This window comes from Melospiza georgiana, chromosome 19, assembly GCF_028018845.1.
Source record: "Melospiza georgiana isolate bMelGeo1 chromosome 19, bMelGeo1.pri, whole genome shotgun sequence".
Lineage (NCBI taxonomy): Eukaryota > Metazoa > Chordata > Aves > Passeriformes > Passerellidae > Melospiza > Melospiza georgiana.
In genome coordinates this window covers 12482413-12504047 of record NC_080448.1, presented here as the reverse complement: position 1 = coordinate 12504047, position 21635 = coordinate 12482413, and the positions used below count along the sequence as shown (strand labels likewise).

The window sequence follows — 21635 nt, the reverse complement described above, 5'->3', positions numbered from 1 at the left end:
TTTTATAGTTATCAATTATCATCACCATCACCTTGTGCTGCCCAAAGCCTCCCAGCTGTGACCACAAGCACCCCACAGGCGAGCTCCCTTCCCACACATCCCAGCTGGGATTTCACCCTCAGGGCCCAGAGCCTGACCATGAATGACCCTCTGATCCCCTCCTGGCTCTCCCACTCCCACTGCCAGCACCTGTGCCCTGCAGGCTGATAAGCCCCAGCATCCCTGTCAGGCTGTGCTGCTCCCCGGGATTCAGGGCACCTCAGCTCTGGTGCCACAGCAAAGCCCCTCAGCCACGCCACCAACGCCATCAGGTGTCAGCAGGTTTTGTTCATTTCATTTTAAATAAAATTCTGGAAAAGTTCAAACTTTCCCAGGAACCCTGTGGCTGGGAAGAGGACGGGCACCTTTGACAGAAATAATTTTGGCTGTCAGAGGCTCTGACACCAGGGCTGTGGACAGCCAGGGGTTGGTGCACAAAGCTGTGCCAGCATCAGGCACAGCCTCACCACGGCGTGGCTGGATAACACGGGGGGAAAGGCCACAGGTGCATCACCACAGGAGCTGATGGCAGGGGCTCCTCTGACACGATGAGCACCAAAACCTTCCCACCACCCCAGCCCCAGGCAATCTGCGCTCCCACAGGGCTCCCCGGGGTCTCATTGCCCCGCTGCTGCACTCCCGCCGAGCACTTCCACAGGAAAACCTCTGTGAAAACCACAAAAAGCTTCTCAGTGCAGCAGATGCCGCTGCAGCCTGTGTTCTTAGCGATGGAGGAGGAGGAGGAGGATGTGAGGAAAGCCACAGCTTCCCCAGCCGCAGGGCAGCCCCAGCGGCAGCCTCGGGGGTCAGCCCGGGATGGTGGTTCTCCCCTGGAAATCCTTACGGCTCCAGCCCCCGTGTTTGTTGTCAGTGGCAGCAGCAGGAGGAGGTGTGAGGAGGAGGTGCGACTCCACTGCTTTTTAAGAAAATAATAAAAAAGAGCCTTTCCAACCCGCCTGGGAGACAGACGGAGCAGGAGAGCACTGCTTTGAGCCGTGACTTGCACTTGACTCCTTCTCCATCGCTGTCAGCCCACAGCGCCCTGGCAGCAATTTCAGCGCTGGACAGGACCCCCAGGTGAGGATCAGCCTGGCGGGATGGTGCCCTCCATCCTTACGGAGGATGACAGGACTGGCTGAGATGGGCACCCGGTCGGGGGCTCACAAATATCCCTGGTCACCAGGAGGTGACCACCAGGGCTGTGGCACACCAGGGCCCGGCCAATTCCTGCACCAAGCGATGCCCACCGGGCGGAGAGGGCGGGTGTGAGGCGTGCTGCCGCTCAGGGGCGCAGGGACGATGCCCAGCAGCAGGAGGCCACCAAATCCAAAGCCCCAGTGGCACGGAGGGGTCGCGCTCGGGGACCGGCGATGCTCCGGGGCTGAGCGGAACGCGGGTCCTGCCCCAGGCCGAGCCGACCTGCCCGCGCCCGGCCCCACGCAGGACGGCTCTTGGGCACATACGGGGCTGGCCCCTGGCCCACCCGGGATGGCCCTTGGCCCATCCCTGGCCCCACTCGGGTCGGCCCCCTTGTCCCCACACCGTCCGTGGGCTCGGCCGCCCGGTGGGCTCCGCTCGCGGGACGCTCCGGAGCGCGGCGGGCGCGGGGCCCCGCCAGGCCCGCGGCGGAGCCGAGCAGCCGGAGCAGCGGCGGGGCCGTGCCGGGGCTGCGGCCCCCAGCGCTCGGCTCGGGAGCGGCGGCCAGGCGGCCGCAACAGGCGCGGCCCCGGCCCCGGCCCCGGCCCCGGCCCCGGCCCCGGCCCCGGCCCCGGCCCCGGCCCCGGCCCCGGCCCCGGCCCCGGCCCCGCCGCTCCGCCCGGGCCCCGGTAGAGGCCGAGCCGGCGGCGCCCCCGCTCCCCCAGCCCCGGCGGGGCCCGCGCGGCTCCGGGCCCGACCCGCGCAGGCCGAGCGGCACCGCCCGCCCCAGCCCGGCCCCAGCCCGGCCCGGCCCGGCCCGGCCCGGCCCGCGCACAAAGAGCCCCGGCCCGCCCCCCCTTACCGGCGGTCGGCGCCGCGCTGCGGGGGCGGCGGCGGGCGGCTCCAGTCACGCCGGGAACCATGGAAAGGAGCCGGGACGGGAGACGTACGTGGCGGGCGGGCGGGGGCGGCCGTGCCCGGCAGCGGGGGGCGGCGCGGCGGGGCCGGGGCCGGGGCCGGGGCCGGGCCGGGCCGGGCCGGGGGGGCGCGGGGAGCGGGGCCGCGCCGAGAGGCGGCGGGGGCGGGGGGCGTGCGGGGCCCGCGGGACCGGGGTGTCCCTGGGGGTCGGGGTGTCCCCGGGGGCAGCGCGGAGCTCGATTCGGCCGGGCCGGGGACAGCGAGGGGCGGCACCGCCCGGGCCCCGCCGCTCCCCGAGGTGAGAGAGCCCTGACGGGGTCCTGGGGATCTTGGGGTTGTCCCCAGGGCTCCCCAGCGCCTCCAGCCATGGGGTCAGCATCTCCGGCCCTGAGTGGCCTGGGGGCCAGTATGTGCGGGGAACAGCATCCCGAGGATGGAGGGATGGATGGATGGATGGATGGATGGATGGATGGATGGATGGATGGATGGATGGATGGATGGATCCATCCCAGATTTCTAGGCTGGCTCTCAGCCTCTTCCACACCTTTGGAGTGTCCCAGGCTTCTGGAGCCTGGAGCTCTGGTCTCTTGGTAAGGAACGGGAGACAGCCCTGCTACCCCACAGCTGAGCATCCCAGATCCCAGCCGGGTTACAAGCCAGCATCACTGGGAGCAGACAGAAAACAGCCGTCCCTGTATCGCACGCGCTGGCTGACAGCTCGGGACGGGAAGCGATCTCCTCTTACAAATTACAGGAGCCCGTTTACACAGGGCAGACACTTCCCGTTCCACAGAGACCAGAGCGAGACTGTGAACAGCAGCAGCTCAGAGCCTCCACTTCCCTCCCGGCTCTCCAAACCTTCCAGACATGCTGCGGGAAGAACTCCACACTGCTGAGCACCACAGTCTTCCACAGCACCCTGCCACAGCCTGCTCGGGTGCTCGGCTGTGGCTGCGGGAGCCCGAGCACAGCTGTGGGATGGGCCAGAGCTCTCACAGGACAGCTCTTTGTGCTGGGAGTTGTCCTGATCCATCATTTCATCTGTGTCTGGGAGATGAGCAGTCCCGGGTAAAGATGTGGAAGGCTCTGACAGGGAACACAGAGTAGGAGTGGAAATACTGGAGGCAAACCTTCGGTTTTCAGCGCCCACTGAACATGTGCCTCATCACTCTCTTCCCCAAGTTAGCACAGATCAGACTCTTCAAGGCACAGCGCCTTGCAGTGAGCTTTGGTGGTTGCAATCTCCTCCTAATCCAGGCTTGTTTCAGGGAAAACAGGCAATTTTATATCCCTTTGATATGGATCTTAGCTGCTGCTGACGCTAGGAAGTAAAGAGAAATGGGCATAGAAATACACAACTATGAAGAGTTAAAATAGTGAATTTAATTCAGCCAATTCCAACAAAATTGGTAATTCCCTGAAAAACAAACCTTGCACAGAAAACACAGAACAGAAATGGTTTCATCTTGACAGCTGGTGAAAACAACTGGGTGAAAAGGTGAATGGAATATTTCTGACTTCTCTGGAAAACACAAGGTTTCACACATCCTGAAAATGCCCTATTTTTTACTAAATGGGTCGGTTTGTGAGGCAGTGATTGTAAATGCTCTGAACTGCAGATACCAAATGTCTGGTTTTCAGAAAGCACTGATGCTTCCCTAAAGGAAAAGCTGGGACTTCTAAAAATCACAGAAACCTGGAACAGTTTGGGCTGGAAGGGAAACTCAAAGCTCATCTCACTCTAAAACCCCACCAGAGCAGGGACACATTCCACTAGACTAGCCCAGAAAGCTGAAGAAAACAAGAAAATGTGTATTATTCTCAGACTCATCAGCCTGGCTTGCCCAGTGGCCCTGCTCTGGGCTCCAGGCGATGCAGAGTGCGATGGAAGGAAGGACGGGAGGCTGTGGCTGTCGCCAGGCGTGTGGAGGGAGCTGGCTGGACAGCCTGGCTCAGCTCCTCAGCACTGAAACACTCTTTCCAAAGCAATACCAAAAAAGGTTTGTTTCTAGGTCAGGACCTCAGCACTCAATTTTAACCAGGGGCTGACAGTCCAATCTGAGCACAGCTGTAAAATGGATTCGCGGGAGAAGCTTTGGCATTCCTTTTGTAATTAGAAAACAGCCACTGAGGCGTGTGCCTTTAAAGGTGAAAGCTATTTTTGACATAAAAATTAGCACGTAGTTCCTCTGTCATCCCTCGGCTGCTGCGCTGGGAGCTGTGAGTGAACAATCCAAAGATAAGCAAGAAGTATAAACATGCTGAATTACACAAATACGTAGAAGGGGATCAGGTTTCATTTGTTTTATTCTCTGACAGTTAGGAGACAAGACTTATTCTTACACTTTTTCTCCTAAAAAGCACTGGTTAAAAGGTCCACTTAAGCACTGAAACCCCAATGGCATTAAAAAACTTGAGGAGCTTTTAATAGCTGCCTTTTGAAATTACTGTTAAATCTATTTTTGAGATGGATAAACTAAGCTACCAATGAAGCAGGGCAGGAGTTTTTGGAAGGGCCCAGCAGTGAGAAACTGTCATTCATTTCTCAACAAGTCAGCTCCTGTACAGGGACCCTGAGATAAAAACTACCACAGTGCTCGATGCTTGAACAACCTGAGCGTTCTTTAAATTCCAATTTTCTCTCTTTGGTGGGAATCTAACCCCGACAGCCTTGAAAATGAACCCCAGGCAGTTTTCAGGATAGGGCTCAGAGTGGCTGTTTCTAAAATAAAAGCGAGGGAAGAGCAGGCAGAACTTGGAGGCTTATCAGCACCCGGAATGCCCCGGCTAATCCTCGGCAGCCCCGACCCCTTTATGTAACCTGGGATTGCTGCAGCTCAGCAGCTTACTGGGGTCTGGGTGGTTTTCTTTAAACCTCTTGTGGACAAATGCAAACACATTAAATATTTCTTTCTTTTTGCCTCTCTAAGGAAAAAATTGTTGTAAGAGGGAAAAAAGTGTTTTATTTGTATCAATGGCTAATAGAATTAAACTTGTATGCTGAGACTAAAACGTGTTTCTCTCTGATCCATCATGACTGAACGGAACTTTCCCAAATTTCAATACTGAGTTGTAATGCTTGAAAAAAAGGTTGAATCCCAAATTTCTCTTCACCCTGAACACACTCTGGAGGTGTTGGGGTGTTCCAATAAAGAGAAAAGCAGCCCCTGTATAGCCTGCACCCCATTTCTGGCAGCATGGCTGGCTGTGCTGCAATACTTACGTCCCTGTGGCCACCTCCCCGCGCTCTCCTTGCCCCGAGGATGCCTTCCCGTGCCCTCCATCTGCCTGCTCTGACTTTGCACAGCACACATCCTTCCAAGGCAAAATCCAGCTCCCAAGCTGCCGCCGGCCTAAGCCATTCACCTCACGCTGAATGCTTACGGAAACTTCAGAAGGAGAAAAATAAACCCCCTATTGAACTCCTTGCAATCGGAGACCTGAATGGGCTCGATATAAACCCCACTCGAACCAGCGGCGGCAATAGGCTTCCCTGGATGTTGGATTCCATCCAGCTTAAAAGTTTCCATGAAATAAACTAGGCTAAGCGCATCAGCTGCATAGGAACTAACTCAGTGTAACAGGAGCATCTGTTCTTCACGTCCACCATTTTCTCAGAGCCTGAACTCGGCGGCGCTGCGAGGTGCCGGCGGATCCCCGGCCAGCACGGACACGGCTCAGCAGGGAGCATGCACGTCGTACAAACTACTGCACCAGGTAGCCTTTGTTTGTCAGAAAAACAGCTTAATGTATTTGCAAGGATGGCATTACAGAGCGAAGGCAACGTCCGCACTGAGACAGCAGAGGAGCACACCTCGGACCCATTAATACACGGTACAAAGCAAATGTTTACCCAAGTACAAATGAAACAGGTCGACAATTAGCTAATGCAGCTTTGTGGACATAAACCAGGTACAGTCGAGCAGAACCAACATAAAATAAAAAGGAAACAGCCCTTTTCCTACGCCACACTAAGAGCACCGTGGTTAGTGGTTTGGGAAGCCTCTGTCACGGTGAAAAATTTCCTTGCCGGTGTTTAATGTGTTTATTCTACTGCTACACTGCTGGGATAAAAATAACAGCTGGCTGTACAAGGGACCCACTGTCAATACTGCAGTAATTGACAACATACAATTAAGTCTCACACCTGTTTATTGTAAGTAATTCATAGATAACCACTTCTGGTACACAATTTCATATTGGCTTTTAATGCTGTTGTTCTCTTTTTGTTTTTTTTAAGCTCAGGGATACCCAAATTTCACCTAAGGGTCATCGCTGTGTTTACCCAGACCCAGAAGGCTCTACCTACTTTGGGAGACTGGTGCAAGGTGGTGTGGTGGCCAGGGATGGCAGAGATGGCTGGGGAACTACAGGTCCCAACATGCAGGACGGTGTGGAGGTGGCAGCGGGGCCGGGGCAGCGGGGCTGGGGACATGCTGGCCGTGCACGCCGGGCTCTACACAGGGCCAAAACAAAGACCTCTACACACCTGGAGGAAGAACAGTGGTAACAAAGTCATAGCTACATATTCTTCTCTACATTTTTGTTTATTGAGACAAACTAATTAAAAGGCACAAACATAGGGCATATGTTTACATGGACATTATAACAAACATATACATTAAAAGTGTAGGAATGTGTTTCCTTTCTGCTAAACAGAAAGTTCCTAAGCTTTTATATATACAAAAGTTGTACAATTTGATGTCCTAAAGTACAAAAGATCATTTATAAAATTATTTTACACTAAGCTCTATTATTTTTTTTTGTTTGTTTTTGTTTTACTATGTAGTCCAAGCCCCTAGAACAGTTCCACATAAGGATACAGATACCTGTCACCTGAGCCAGCAGCCTGGCAATCACTGCTCGCACGGACACGGCCGGGGAGGAACGGAAGCAGTCCAGTGTGACTGGGCAGTCCTGCTAGCACTCTGTGAAAATGCACACGCTAATCTCCAGAGCTCTCAACTTCATTAAGATAAAAACATCTCAACTGTCATTTCTTTTTTTTTTTTTCCTCTTTTTTTTTTTTTATTATTTAATGTAGAGGTTGGGTTTAGGGTGGTTTGTTTTTTTTTTTTAAACAAAGTTTTAAAAATGTGAATATTTGACATGATAGTCTAAAAAGTATATCTGTTTCCCTAGACTTTGCTTTCTACTTTATGTACAGATAAACAGGTTAAGAAAAAAAAGCACATGTAGCTTAAACATGTGTGACCATTTATGAGCAGTTCTGGGCTGGACAGCTCAGCACCCCAGAACTCCCACAAATTGATAGAAATGTGTTAACACAATAGAAGAATAACGTAAAAATGATGATGTTTGCAAATATTTACAAAGTTGAACAGATTTGCACAACACTTGATTAAGAAATAGGGGAGAAATTAAAAGACGCTCTCTGCTTGTCCTGGAGGGGCATCCTACCTAGTTAGTGGTTAGAATAAAAACTGTATACAATTTAATATAAGACAAAACTTCTAGTGAACAACTAACACGTCTGTCCCCTGCTGAAACATCAGCAGGCTCTGACTGGGAGGCAGAGGGCATAAAAATCACACCCAGGGCCTCCAGAATCTTCCAGCTTAAAGCAATTTTCCTTAAGTTTCCAAGCACTCCTTTTGCTCCTAGATAAGAGTCCCATGGGGGTCTGACTGTTCAGAGACCATGTTTACATTTCGACTCCTCTTCTGTCAGCCATGGCTGTTTCTCACCAAACAATAACAGGTTTTTTTTAAAAAAATGTTGACTACAATGCTCTATTCCCTTAGGGTAATATGTTGGGTAATATTTACATCTCCAAATATCAGGTCACAATCCCTATTATATGTTGAAGTTAGAATGATAAGTTATCATATGCTTTGCATATCAGAGCTGGTATCACCTTTCCCATAGGGAATGCTGCCTGAAATTACCATATTCCCAAAGGTAAAATGCATATTTTCTCCAAAAATGCATTTTTTTTTTAAATGACAACATTGTAATGCATTTACTCATTAAAAAAAAAAAAAAAAAAAAAAAAAAAAAAACATCAACACAGACAAAGGTTCTACACTAGCTCAGAAACAGTGGACTTGCCTGGCAGGTTAAAATGAGCCATCCACCCTGTCACAGATACAGAGGGGTCTTCGCTAGTGTTTAGATTAAAATAATTTTCTAAGTTATAATTTGAGGGGATAAAACATAAAACTGGATTTTTAATTACCTTTTTTTGGTATTTTTTCCTTTTTTTTTTTAAACTCTGGCAAATAAGTATCTGCTCTAATTCAGCATCAGTCAGCTACAATGTAAAACTTACTTAAATGAAGTGCTCCAGTGAAACTCAAGCCTGAACCATGTGAGCCAAATCAAGGGGAAGATGCTGCTGTGGTCTCTGATGGTGTTGCCCCAGTGTCTTAATCTGAATTTATTATTAACTAAAACAAAACAAAACAAAAAAACCCCAATAGAACAAAAACAAAAACAAAACAAAACAAAACAAAAAAAAAACCCAACCAAACAAAACCCAAAAAAGAACTGCTGGTAAGGATTCCATTTTAATCCTTTTTAATACTGTTTAGAACTTGTTTACCAGGGAGGAGAGGTGGGCAAGGCCTGGGGCAGGAAAGGCATGCTCTCCACTGGTCTCATGGCTATGTTGAGGGGGCCAGCCAGCGTCATGGGGGTGGGCAGGTTCATGGGGGACGTGATGGTGACGGGGTGCGCTATGTTCACTGGAGCGGTCACCGGGGTGGGCAGGTTCACCGGGGTGGTGAGCGTTAATGGAGAGGTCATGGACAGAGGACTGGTTATGGTTACAGGATGCCCTAAGTTCATCGGACTGGAAATATTAACTGCACTTGATACATTTACTGGACTTCTCATGCTCATTGCAGCTGCCACTGTGACTGGGTTTGTGATAGTCCCAGAAGCCACAGAGGACGTTATATTGAATGGAGTAGTAAGAGTCACAGGCGTAGTAGCAGCAGTGGAGGTTTGGCACAAGTTAGCAGCTTCTAAAAATGAGACATAAAAAAGACAAAAAGTTTTTAACACATAAAAAAAACCATGGACGAGATTTAAACAAAACAAAACAAAACAAAAAACCCAAAAACCGAACAAGAACGGGTACAAATTCTGGAATCATTTTCTTTAGGTATTATTAGTAAGTTAAAACTGTTAACATTCTATAGCCTACAGGAAACACAAACTCTCATGCACATCATTTCAATTGAGGTTTTTTTTTCCCTGAGAAGTCAAGTGAGGTTGTCTTAGCAAGAGGGTTTTTCCATGTTCATAAAAACAGTATTGTACAATCAAAAACATCCTCCCAAGAGGAACAGTAGAAATAGAGAGAGTGTACATACCGAATGGTACGTACTCTATAGCCTTCTCAAAGGTGAACTGACATTCTGTGAAGGTTTTAAAAAGTCATTATTAGGGACTGATAAGCAAAGCTCGTTTCAATATTTACCTGCTTATTTCAGTCTTAATTATTGCTACTAAACTGCTCACAGTACCTCTACTTCAAGGCTACCCCAGCAGCACATCCCTCAAGCCCCATCAGCTCCTCAGCTTTCACACAAGCTCCAGCTCCACACCACGTTGGTTTGGGGGGTCTGGGGGGGTTTGCAGCAAGCAGGACTGAAGTGCAGAGCAAGGGAGACCCAGGAGGCCGGGCTGGGGAGCAGGGGGGACGGGAATCACTGCACATCCATCAGCACCACCTGCCGGCTACCCACACCGGGAGGGAGGGAGGGAGGGGAAGGGCTGGCTGCCACAGAAACAGGGAAAATGCACTCTGCACCAACGTCACTAAGCCGTGTCTGCTTCCACATTTGTAGGGCAGGACCCCAAGCTCAGTTACACCCACGTGTCAGAGGTAAGCCAGGAGCAAAGAGCCCACTTTGCCTCTGGGGCAATACAAATTAACTTTGAAAGCAACATTAGCCCTATTCAAGGGTTACTGTTGGTTCTTCAAAGTCCATAGCTAGGAGGGGTGGAGAGGAAGGGAAAGAGTAAAAAAAAAAAAAAAAATTGTGAAAATAAATTGTACTAGACAAAAAAAAAAAATCCCATCTAGTGCTGTAAAGCCACCACAAGTGGAACTAGCACAGGAGAACCAGCATGGAAAGAGCAGCTCAAGCATGGCACTGACTGGTCTAACTTCACCTCCAAGCACAGTCACACCCAAAGACACAGCCCACCCATGCCCCTTCCCCAGTTAAGCTAAAAGCACCAGTGTGACACCACTGTCACCCACCCACCTCCCTCACCCCCTCCTGCCCCAAACCACTGTTCTGTTAAAGCATGTTCAACATTCTTCATAAGAAAGGAAAAGGAAACAAGACATAGGAAAGAACAAGCAGAAAATAATTCTCAGTGATTTTCTAAATCAAACATAATTTGCTTTATCTATTTAGTGGCCTAATGATATGTAATGTTTCTGTTATCACTGCATTTTAACATGAATAAGCTGTTTCTGCACTGTCTGATCACAGAATTCAATTACTGACATAACAAGGGGAAAGGAAACAAGCAGCCTAAAACACAAACAAGAACCTAGAAAACAAAAACAGACTGAAGAACTGAAAGGAAGGTTGAGAGAAAAGGAAACAATAAGGTGAGTCAAAAACATTCCTAAAAACAGCCAGTGAAAAAGCAGTAAGAAGCAGTAAGCAGTGGTCATTAAGAACTTCTAAAACATGTAATCCAGAAGTCACATGATGGGCATTAATAATCAAACTGTTGTGAAACAAATAAGCAGCAGTAAGGGGAGAATTTAAACTACTGTATCCTAAACCCACTAAACTGAAACAATCTGTTCCCTCCAAACTGCCACAATGACCAACAACAGCAATCCCACTGCAACTACAGCAGCACAGGTAGAGGTAAGCTGTGAGCCAGCACTGATGAGAAACAGGATCAGTGATTACCTCACTTTGTAATGAAACAAAGCAACAGACAGAGAGAGAGAGAGAGAGAAAGAGAGAGAGAGCTCTCTGAGGTCTAGAAAACTTCATGCAAAGACAGCTACATGATGATACAGCAGATGGAATTAATTGGTGAGACAAGATGAACAGGACACAGAAAGCACCACAGGCACCCTGGTGCTGATGCAGGGGTGTCTGTGGGTGTGTGTATGTTATGTGTGTGTGTGTGTGTGTGTGCACAGACAGGAGAACAGGGTAAATTAGCACAAGCACAGCCAAAAGCCACATGCAAGTCCAAGCCCCCACTCCTGCTGGAGCAGAGAAAGCTCCCTCTGTAACTGATGGCTCTAGGGATGCAGGCAAGCACAGACACCAAGGAGTAAATCATGAGCAGGTCATTTAACACACCCTTCTCTGGGCCTGTTTCCTCCTGTTCTCTCTTAGCTACGACTTCTAAGAATGAAACTGTCACGTAAGACATCCTTCCTGACACCTCAAACTCCCTGTATGACTGTGAACCCCATCTCACAAGCCAGCCACGTCCATATTGGTTTGGTTTACCTTTCTTCCTGGCTTTGACGGCCTCTTCCCACAATCTCAGGGTCTCTACCTGCTTTCCAGGCCAACTTGTTACGTGCTGCTGCTGCTGCTGCTGTTGCTGCTGCTGCTGCTGCTGTTGCTGCTGTTGTTGTTGCTGCTGCTGCTGCTGCTGCTGTTGTTGTTGCTGCTGCTGTTGCTGCTGCTGTTGCTGTTTCTGGTTGCTGGTCTCTTCACTCATGCATGCTATGCCAATCAAGTAAGAACACAAATTCACCTTGAAAAGTTACTCTGCTTTTTGCTGAGATCACAAAGGCAACTTCTACAAAGAGCATGTGGAATCTCACAGGATTCCAAGAACAAAATCACGGAGGTGTTTAAAACAGTATCATTAATTCTGTGCTCCATAAAACTACTTTTCCAAGAGCTAAAAACAAAAACGTAAGTCAAGAACATCTACTTTAAGTGCCAAAACCAGACTTCTCTTGTCATTATTTACTTTGTATTAAGGAAGAATGAAATTAAAGACTCCAATTAGTCTCTAGAACTCAAACTGAATCCACTTTTGCTAAACTTTAGTTCCAGCTTAAGAATGAAAAATAAAAAAAAGCCTTTTTACATTTTATTGCAAGTATAACTTAAAAATTTCAGTTTACATCAGCCTGTCACTACTCTCTGGCCCCAGTACAGCTCATCATTTCCACCTCTAACAACTGCTCAAAATGCCTCATGTGAACTGGCTTAGCACCACCAAACTGGACTGGGAAGCCAGAGTTGTAACCCTACCCTTGAAAAATATTTCACATCCAAATTTCCTACTAAGCTCAACAATCAGGCATTTCAGACATTCCCAGTACCTTCAAATTACCCAGGAGTAACAGGAACTGCAAAGATGTTGTAAATTAATACAGTTTAAAGGCTTTAAGGACAAAGTTTCCAAAGACATTCCTTACTTCTGCCTCTTTATTCCTCTGAAAACCCGTTTTATATTACTAACCATGCAGGGTTAACTTAAGTTACAGGTATTTTAATAGGGAAAATTTGAACGTCAAGTCTTCATTTGCTTGCTAGACATTCCGAGGTCCAGAGTTTAAGTCTAGAAGGAGCTATTACAAACATCTCATCTGACCTCCTGCACAACACCAGTCAGATGCCATTAATGCCCAAAACCTATCAGGGCTGGATTTAAATCCTTTTCTTGTCAGCTATTGCCTGAGGGAGGAAACACTGAGCCCCAGGGTCAAAGCTCAGAGAAAGCAGAGAAATCTTTCTCCTTATTTTGATGAGCTTTGGATGAGGCTTCAGACCTGAAACCTGGCAAAGCTTAGCAGTTCTTAAATAGTCTAAAATCTCCAGACTATCTGTTGGGCTTTCAGACCTGCACATTTCAGGAAGCAGCACTGAAAATCTGGGAACTCTTTTCAAGAGATGGGTCACTGTCATGAACTGCAGGGCATTCCCAAGGGATGAGAGCACAGTCGTGCAGCAAACCAACTCTACACGTGCCAATTCTTGAGCTGAAGCACATTGTGTTACTACAGATCTACTTTTAGGAGGTGTGCCCACCCAGACTGACAGACACGTAGCCGAGTTTAACGTCATCAAAGGCAATTCCCTTCGCACACACACTGTTATTAGAAATGTTTGTAAAACGTTCACCTACTTTTATTGATGCCTTGTTTACAGGTATTACAGTTGATACTTTGGCTCTGCCCGTGTGTCTTTAAGTGGCTGGTGATATATGCTGCACTCAGAAGTTTACCACAGATATTACACGATACCTTTCCTTCATGGCGCACCATGTGTGTCCGCAGTCTGTCTTTGGTGGCAAAGGCAGCAGTGCACGTCTAGAGGGAGGACAAAGTTACACTTGAGGGGCACACAGAGCAGCACAGCATCACCCACAGGCCCTCTGGGAGCCTGGCAGCTCCTAACAGTATCCTAAGTGCATTGACAACTTTAACTTTTACCTGCATTCATAGAGAAACAAAAATCAAACTACTCAGCAGAGACTGAGAATGGAATTTGCTTCTGAGACAATCAGGACAAAAATCATATTCTACACTGCTTGAGCTTTCTGAAAAGAGTGGGTTGCCTTACCCACCACCAATGCAAGAGGGAGCTTGTAAAAAACAGCTACAATAGGCAAAGTTGGTTTCTAATGTAATTTTACTGTACAAATATGAACTTGGTACCTTACACTGCTCAATTACTTCTGTTCCCACCCAGAACAAGGAAAGAAAACCTTTTCCTAACACTATTCTTTTTATCCAAGGATTTTATTTAATAAGATGAGTCCCTGAAAAAGGTTGGAATAAGCATGGATATTCCAAGCAAAACAGTTAATTGTTCAAGGGCAATCAAATTATTTCACCTAGTCTCAGTCATCAACTTAGGACAACTTGCTTTCCCCTTCCAGCAAAATGACAGATCCAGAATGAACCATTCCCACCCATTTTAAATAGAAGTGCTGAGAAAGACATTTCATTTGAACACGCTGAGAAACACACTGCACACATTACCCCAGAAATGAGCACTAAGCTGAGGATGCTGCTACAATCCCACTACTAAGTTAAGCATATGGTAAAACAGAGCAACTATGCTGTTCTCCAAGAAAGCAAAAAGCCTCTAATCTTCCTAAAAAAGCAACCATGGTATCTTCTTAAAGTTCCACCAGAACTCCAGCACTGTGGTGTGGTGGCAAATGTGGCTTTACTCCTAAACTTCCTTTTCAAAAGTCCGTGAGTAAATACAGCTCTGGAAAGATTCACCTGAGTACCACTGACACAATAAGGTATTGCTCTTAATAAACCATTTCAGCCCTTACTTGGCATTTGAAGGGTCTCTCTGTTGAGTGAACATGTTTAACGTGACAGCTTAAATGATCAGGCCTGCAAGAAAGAGAGAACAGGAGAAAAGTGCACAGTGTTACACACACAGAGCCAGGACAGCTTGGCTAGCAGAGCTGACACCGAGCTGCTCACTCCCTGCAGCCCCATCCCTCTGACAGCCAGGAGAAATCCCTTCCCTCACCTACCAGGGGCTCCACTGCAACACCTCACAGCTCGAAACCAGCCTGTGGTTTAAAGCTTAACCCTGTTCTCCTCACACACCTGGCAAAGGCACGATTGGTCACACCTTGTGTAAAGGTGAGAGCACAACAGCTCTAAAGGTTGAAGTTTTCTCTGTTGCAAGCACAGGTACAAACAGGGCTGGCAGCAGGGCAAGCTCCCCCTGTGCTGTCCCTCCACGCTGCTGTAAGAGCAGGTGACAGCTCCTCTGCCCTGCCCCATTCACAGACCATGGCAAAGGCTGCTGAAGGGGCTCTGTGCCCACCCCCAGTGACACAGACACACATCTTATGGGCCCTGGATGAGGTCAAGAAACCATTTCAAACCACTCTCCTAAAAAAGTGCCCACTTCTGGCCACTCCAACCTTGCTCAGATGGAGACTCCCCCACCCTAACTGCAGACAAGGCTCTTTAGCCCCTCACCAATCTCCTCAGAAGTTTGCCTCTCCCAGCTCCTCACTACCACAGCTTAACCCTTCTCGCTCACAAAAAGCCAACAGCGGAGCACGCCTGGGGTTTGCCAGGTGGTACCTTGAGAAGCCTTTTCCACACACCCCGCAGGTGTAGGGTTTCGTGATGCCACCTTCGTGAGACCTCACGTGGTAGGTCATGCGATCCTTTCTCTTGAAGCGCTGATTGCAAATGGGACATTCGAAGGGTTTCTCGTCCGAGTGGGACAGCTTGTGCCGGTTGAGGTGGTAGACGTCCCTGAAGGCCTTCCCACACATCTCACAGGCGTGGTTCTTCTTCACGGGCTTGCTGGGCTTCTTCACCGTCTGCGTCACCGCCATGGCCGTGGCGCCGGCGCTGCTGCTGGGGTTGGTGGCAGAGGAAGACGTAGTGACAGTGGACAGGATGCCTGCGATAGTCGAAACCAGCGAACTCCGGCTGTTGTCACCGGCGATGGTCGAGATAAGGGGCACCATTGTGGTGGGAGTTTTCTTTGGCCGTGACACTAACTTTATCCCTGTGTGGCAGGACTCGTGACGCCTCAAATGGTAGCTGTCCCTGAAAGCTTTGCTGCAGTAAGTGCACACAAAGGAGGTTTTAGGTTTTTCCTTTTTAATCCCAACAATAGCATCCTTTAATGTTTCTGGTGCAGGCTGAGGTTTCTGCGTTATTGGTAAGGGCAGAATCGGCTTCTGATCGGGCGGCTCAACAGCAGAGCTCAGGAGAGGCAACAAACTGTTCTGTGCTGCCTGCTGTTGGTGATGGGAGGCTTCGTGTGCCTAAAACCAAACATTCACACTTAAATTCTCTGGACGGGTGCTCGCTCTGGCACGGTGAGAACATTTACAAACGACAGGGAAGCACATTCTGGACCAAAAGCCACGGAAGGAACAACAGGGGAAGGTTACATAATGCTGGTTTTGGACAAGATAAACCGCTCACGCTGTAAACGCCCTGGCTGTGCAGACCCTGTGGTAGGTGTAGGACACAGTACAACAATCAAGGAATTATTCAGTTTCTGGAGGGCAACTTTTTACAGAAGACAACTAGGTGCTTGTCAGATCTTTTAATAACAGCATTTCATCTTTACATAACAGATAACTCATTTTGCTAATGATCGTATCAGATGGCACATCAGGACTATCTCTGGAGAGGATGAAGGTACTGACAGGAGTTGCAAAATAAGGCCCCACCTTTAAGCCGAGCTTAGTGCACACTGAGAACTGAACCGCAGGCACAGAGAGCCAGGATGCGATAAGGCGTCTTATTTAAACAGTGTTCATGCCCCTGTGCCAGCACTGAAACCAAAGCAACTGGAATCGGGAGCTGTCTAAAGCCACATCTCTATATTTAGCAGGTTCCTGATGCATTTGTCCACTGACCACTGTGTTCTCTGCGTCTGGAACTAACAAGAATAGCGGCAGGGCCTTTTTCTCTTCGTCAGCAGCTACTTTGTGCTGGGAAGAGAAGCGGATCGATACACACTGGGAGACATCTAGAGATGCTGGAGAACACGGTTCGGGGTGTTGGGAATAAACTCTGAAAGCTGTCTGAAAGCAGCCAATACCAACTAACTTTGAACCACAGAATGTGTGGCAGCAGCTCCAGGGCAGGGAAGGGGGGCCCGCAGGCAGCAGCGCTCAGCTGAGCTGCAGCCTGCCTGCCACGGGCTGCGCTGCACCACGCGTGGTTATTCTAAGGCAGAAACACTATTATTAAAACTCATCCAGTCAGACTGGGACAAAACCCTGGCAGATACAATTTTAATGTGGTTTAGAAACCACACAGACCAATTCAGCCTAATGGAGCATTAAAATAAATCACTCCAGCACCTTAAGCCAGTTTAAGTGCATCTGTATTCAAGATGTGCCTCGGTCTCATCAGACCAGTTTTAAATCAGGCTCGTTAGTAACGCAGCGTGCCAGGCCTGAAGCTGAGTTTGGGGAAACTTGCCTTCCCATCAGATCAGTACTGCAGCCCTCTAGGATCCTTTCCTACGGCTTTCCTCACAGAGTAACATGACTCAAAGCTGTGAGAGCTGAATGAAACACTGTGCCAGTGCACGACCCTGACCTGTCTACTTTTACATCTGTTGGGGTGGACGGTGCTGGGAAGCACTCTCAGGCTAATGCTCTTCCCATGGGAATCCATTTCAACACGTCCTCTGGACAAGCCAGTATTTCTAGAAGCTCACTTTGGGCTGTTTTCCTAGTTGTATCCTGGGTGCTTTGCCTGCCTGGATCGCAGCAGGGACTGCAGCCCCCCCAGAGCATCTCTCCCTTGCTGTGGGCAGCTCCTGCATCACTCCAGTCTCACTTTTTGGGAGTGTGATGCTGCTGATCTTTGGATAAAAGCCATGGGTGGATACCAACACTAACCCACATGGGAAGGAATACAAGCTCCCAAACACTCCAAGCCTATCTGACAGGATAACAGTTCACAGGAGAAAGCCTGGACTCCTGACAGGACGCTGACAGGAGACAAAACCTGTGGGAAGCATGAGGAGCTGGCCAGGCTGTCCGTCTGTATCTGCTTTTTAGATCCCTCTGTGCCAAAGCTCAGGATGCAACAGGTAGGCTGGATATCAGCACACCTGCCTGGCCGCAGCAGCCACCCCAAACAACAGCCCCAGGGGCTGGTTTATTCCAGGGAGCGACTGCTGAAGAGCTGCAGCCAGAACTCTCCTGGAGGCGACGCTGCTAAATCAGGGCACGGCACAAGCCCCAGCAGCTCCATTAAACTTTTCCCTGACTTCAGTGACAATGTGCATTTTCAACCTTTTATTTTCCATGTTTTTAAAAAGGTTTTGACACTTCTACATTGCACAAAAATAAGAGTTTGCACGATACACACAGACAGCACAATACGGAGCAAGTTGTGCACTTCAACACAATTTTAACTTTAAAAAATTCTGAAATGTTTTACAACTTGAAATCGGCATTAAACAATGTTGTTAAACTGCACCAGAAGACACTGCAGAGCACCCAATGACAGCTCCAGAGATACAATTTCAAAGGCAGAGCTAGCAGATCGGATAATGGAGAGCCCAAATCCTTTGGACAAGGTTCAAACTTAGGCAGTTTATGGATATTTTTAAGCCTCAAAGAATCGTCAGCACTTCAAGGTAATGATGCACTTATTCCTACAGATCTGATGGAGACAGTGGACATAAAACAATGTATATTCATCGAGCGACAGGCTGTGGAGCTGCTGCTTATATAAGTGTGCTTATCTTGGTTCTGAGGGAGCCAGCATTATTTGCAGCAGCGTGCTCCTCACAGCCCCTCTGCCCCGAGCTGTGCTCCTCACTTCCAAGGGCTGTTAAAGCCTTTTAAAAAAGGATCAGGCAGCATTTTTTTTTAACTCCCTGTTGGAGAAGGGAAGCCAGCACCTGCTGCACGCCTCTGGCAGGCGCAGTTATGCAGGCTCCGACCACGGCTTTACTTCACCCAGCATTAACGTCAAGTCAACATTTTGGAGATATTTTGATGGCCTGGGACAGGCTCTCCTGCAAAATCCCCTTGTTCTGTCACTAATTCCTTCTCTCCTGGGGGGGCAGTAAACAAAAAAACCCTGCAATTCGTGACCCAGAGTGTAGGATGTGGCATTGTGAACTTCCAATGCCAGAGGCTAAAATATTTTTGTGCTTCAGCCTTAATGTGAGAGCAACAAATTAGCATGAGTCATATCTTGAACACTCCATCTGATGGATGAGTCCTCCTCACATTAACAGATACAACTTTCACTTCCCGAGCACATCCTAAAAGCGGCTTTCCAACTATGCATTTTGGGACTAAGAAGATCCAAACAAGAACTGCTTATTCAGTAGCACGATTGTTTCTTTAGAAAGGGATACAATTCATCAACATGCCACCTAAAAACAATCAAACAACTTTATTTGGAAGGAACGGTTTACAGTCCCACAGCCCACTGCCACAGGACTAAAATTAAGACATTGAAACCTCCTCTGAAAACATTTGGCTAAAAATTACAACTTTATATTCCACGTACTAAGCTGTCCCTTAGGAATCCTGTCCCAGCTGGAACGCACACTTGGTTTAACACTCCCCCCAGGAAGAACAAGTGTGAATATTCAGTCACTTCCATTTGTTATTTAACTGACACTGGGGACAGGCTTTTAAATCCACGCTTTTTAACTAGTTTTAACTAATCAGCTGGATCGGGGCTGACGTGCTGCTGTGAGAATGGGAAGAAGAAAAATGAAAGTCACATCAGGACTACCTCAGTGCTGCTTTCTGCTGGGTGCATCGGCACGCTCGCACCCCAAATCATCGATTCTAACAAAACCACTCAAGAAACAATATCCAGCATTTGTTAGGAGCTCTGAAAGCTTTATTATTTAGAGAGAAAAAAAAAAATCGGAGGAAAATTTCCACGTCACAGTTTTATGAAGATGCTTCCGAGCCGCACGTTCGGAAAGCGAACTGCTGACTCCTTAATTAAAAGCAGCAAAGCTGACTCCTAAATCAGCGTGTGACATCACTGCTTCAAAACTCAGCACCTTCAGAAAAGCACGGACGAGCAGCGAGGAGCTGGACACGTACTTGAAGCATTACTTGGCATTTCTCAGCCTGCTGCAATACAGTCCTGCCAGCCCAGGAAAAATTTCCCCTGGAAAACGCTCAGCTGGGGAGGCAGCAAGGCACTAAAGCAGCCCCGGCTCGGAGGGAGATGGCCCTAAACTAAGGAGATTAACTTCTTAGCGTGAAGTTTCCTACGTGCGAATCACAACTGCCCACTAGAGTGAGAAATAATTCACCAGACCTCAGCCAAAGCCGATGGCATCGCCCGCATCCCCCAGGAAAAGGCGGCAAACGCAGCGCCCGGCTCCCGGTACCGGCTCCCCGGAACATTCCCGGCGTGTTTTCCGAGGCACAGAACCCGGGCGAGTGACTCATCCCTCGCTACTTGCAAGGGACGAATTTTTCCTCCCTAAAGGAATGGTGCTCGCTCTTGGCGGATTTATTCATTCAACTCAGGTTTTCAAACTCGTGTCACGGGTTGGGTCTGGGTTTAATTCCGAGGAGGACAGTGAGGAAGCGAGCGGCCGCCACCGGGAACGTGCAAAGAGGATTATTTTACCTTGAGAAAGGTGATGTGCTGGGCGCTTTTTTTTTTTTTTTTTTTCCCTCCGCTGCTGCTGCTGCAATCACACATTTTATGTTTTCCAGCGCAAAAAAAAAAAAAAAAAAAAAAAAAAAATCCGGGAGAAAAAACAATCTGGTGAGAAAGGGCTCGCGAGGCTCACAAAAGCCAGGCAAAGATTTCTTTTTTTCAGAATTTTTTTTTTCTGGTACATTGGATTTTCTCCGGAATTACATAAACAGCGGTGTTTTTAAGTCAGTCTTTCACCGACAGAAAGGGGGAAAATTGTGACTCAGTTGGCAAAGGGAGGGGTTGCACGCTCCACCGTCCCTATTCCTCCCCATTCCCGTTAGATTTCGCCAGTTTTTACAGAAATCCGGCCCGCTCGCGTCCTATTTTAAAAGAAAACAAGCTCCCTCGTCAGCCGGCCCTGAGTCAGGCTGTTTAAAGAGGGATTAATTTATTCTCCCAGACACGGCGTTTGTTCCATCGGGGTTTTGTTGGAGCCCGGTGGAAGCTTGGGGTTGTTTTTTTTTTTTTGTTCGTGGCTTTTTTTTTTTTTCTGTTGTTGTTTGTCTCTTTAGACGAGGGGGGAGAGAAAAACAAGCAAACACCAAAAAAAAAAAAAAAATAAAGCGCGATCTCATGTTTTGCGGAGGAAAAAATAAAAATAAAATACAAATACGAATATCGGTGGTTTGTAATGAAAGCGGGAAGGGAGCGCGCTGCGGGGCGGCGGCGGAGGGAGAAAGTGCAGGAGGGAAGGAGGGAGAAGCGGAGCCGCGGGGCCGGTGAGGCGCTGCCCGGCGGGCCGGGTCGGGCCGGGCCGGGCCGGGCCGGGGGCGGGCGGGGGCCGGGCGGCCGCGCTGAGTGACAGCCCGGCCCGGCGGGGACCGGCGGGGCCGCGGCCGTGAGGGAGGGAGGGAGAGAGGGGGGGCGCGGGCAGCGCCGCCGCCGCGGGGCCTCACCTGAAAGAGGAACGCGGTCCAGTTGGCCTCCATGGCGGGGGCGGCGCGGCCCCGGGCGGCGGCGGCGGCGGCTGCGGCGGGCGGTCCCCCCGTCGCTCCCTCCCCCGGGCCGCAGCTACATGGAGCCGACAACAAAGCGGCGGCGGCGGCGGCGGCTCAACATGGCAGCGCCGAGCGGCCGCTTCCGCTAACCTCGGGCTGCACCACTGCGGCCCAGAGGGGGGAGGCGGCGGCGCGGCGTCCCGGCGGGGCGGCGATGGCCCGGGCGGCCGCGGCGCCGCCCCCGCCGCTCCCCTCGCCGCGGGGCGGGCGGCGGGCCCGGGGCGGCGCGGCGAGGCGGCGGCGCGGGCGGCGGGGCCGGGGCGGCGCGGCGGGCCGGCCGCCCCCCCCGCGGGGCTGGCAATGGGCCGGTCCCGGGCTGGGGAAGCCGAGCTGTGGCGAGAGAAGATGGAGGAGCGGCCGAGGTGTCCGGGGCCGCCGCCGCCGCCCGCCCCGGCTCGGCC

General features: G+C 49.7%; 1 protein-coding gene across 1 annotated transcript; it reads right to left on the bottom strand.

The window, feature by feature from the left end:
• Positions 1 to 3457: 3457 nt before the first annotated feature.
• VEZF1 (vascular endothelial zinc finger 1) lies at positions 3458 to 21205 on the bottom strand. Its single transcript, XM_058037447.1, has 7 exons — positions 21133 to 21205; positions 15140 to 15837; positions 14365 to 14428; positions 13201 to 13384; positions 11562 to 11783; positions 9435 to 9479; positions 3458 to 9083 (listed from the first exon to the last, which is right to left on the bottom strand). Exons 1-7 carry the CDS (start codon positions 21163 to 21165, stop codon positions 8656 to 8658), a joined length of 1674 nt encoding a protein of 557 aa, XP_057893430.1. The 5' UTR covers positions 21166 to 21205; the 3' UTR covers positions 3458 to 8655.
• Between the last annotated feature and the right edge of the window lie 430 nt (positions 21206 to 21635).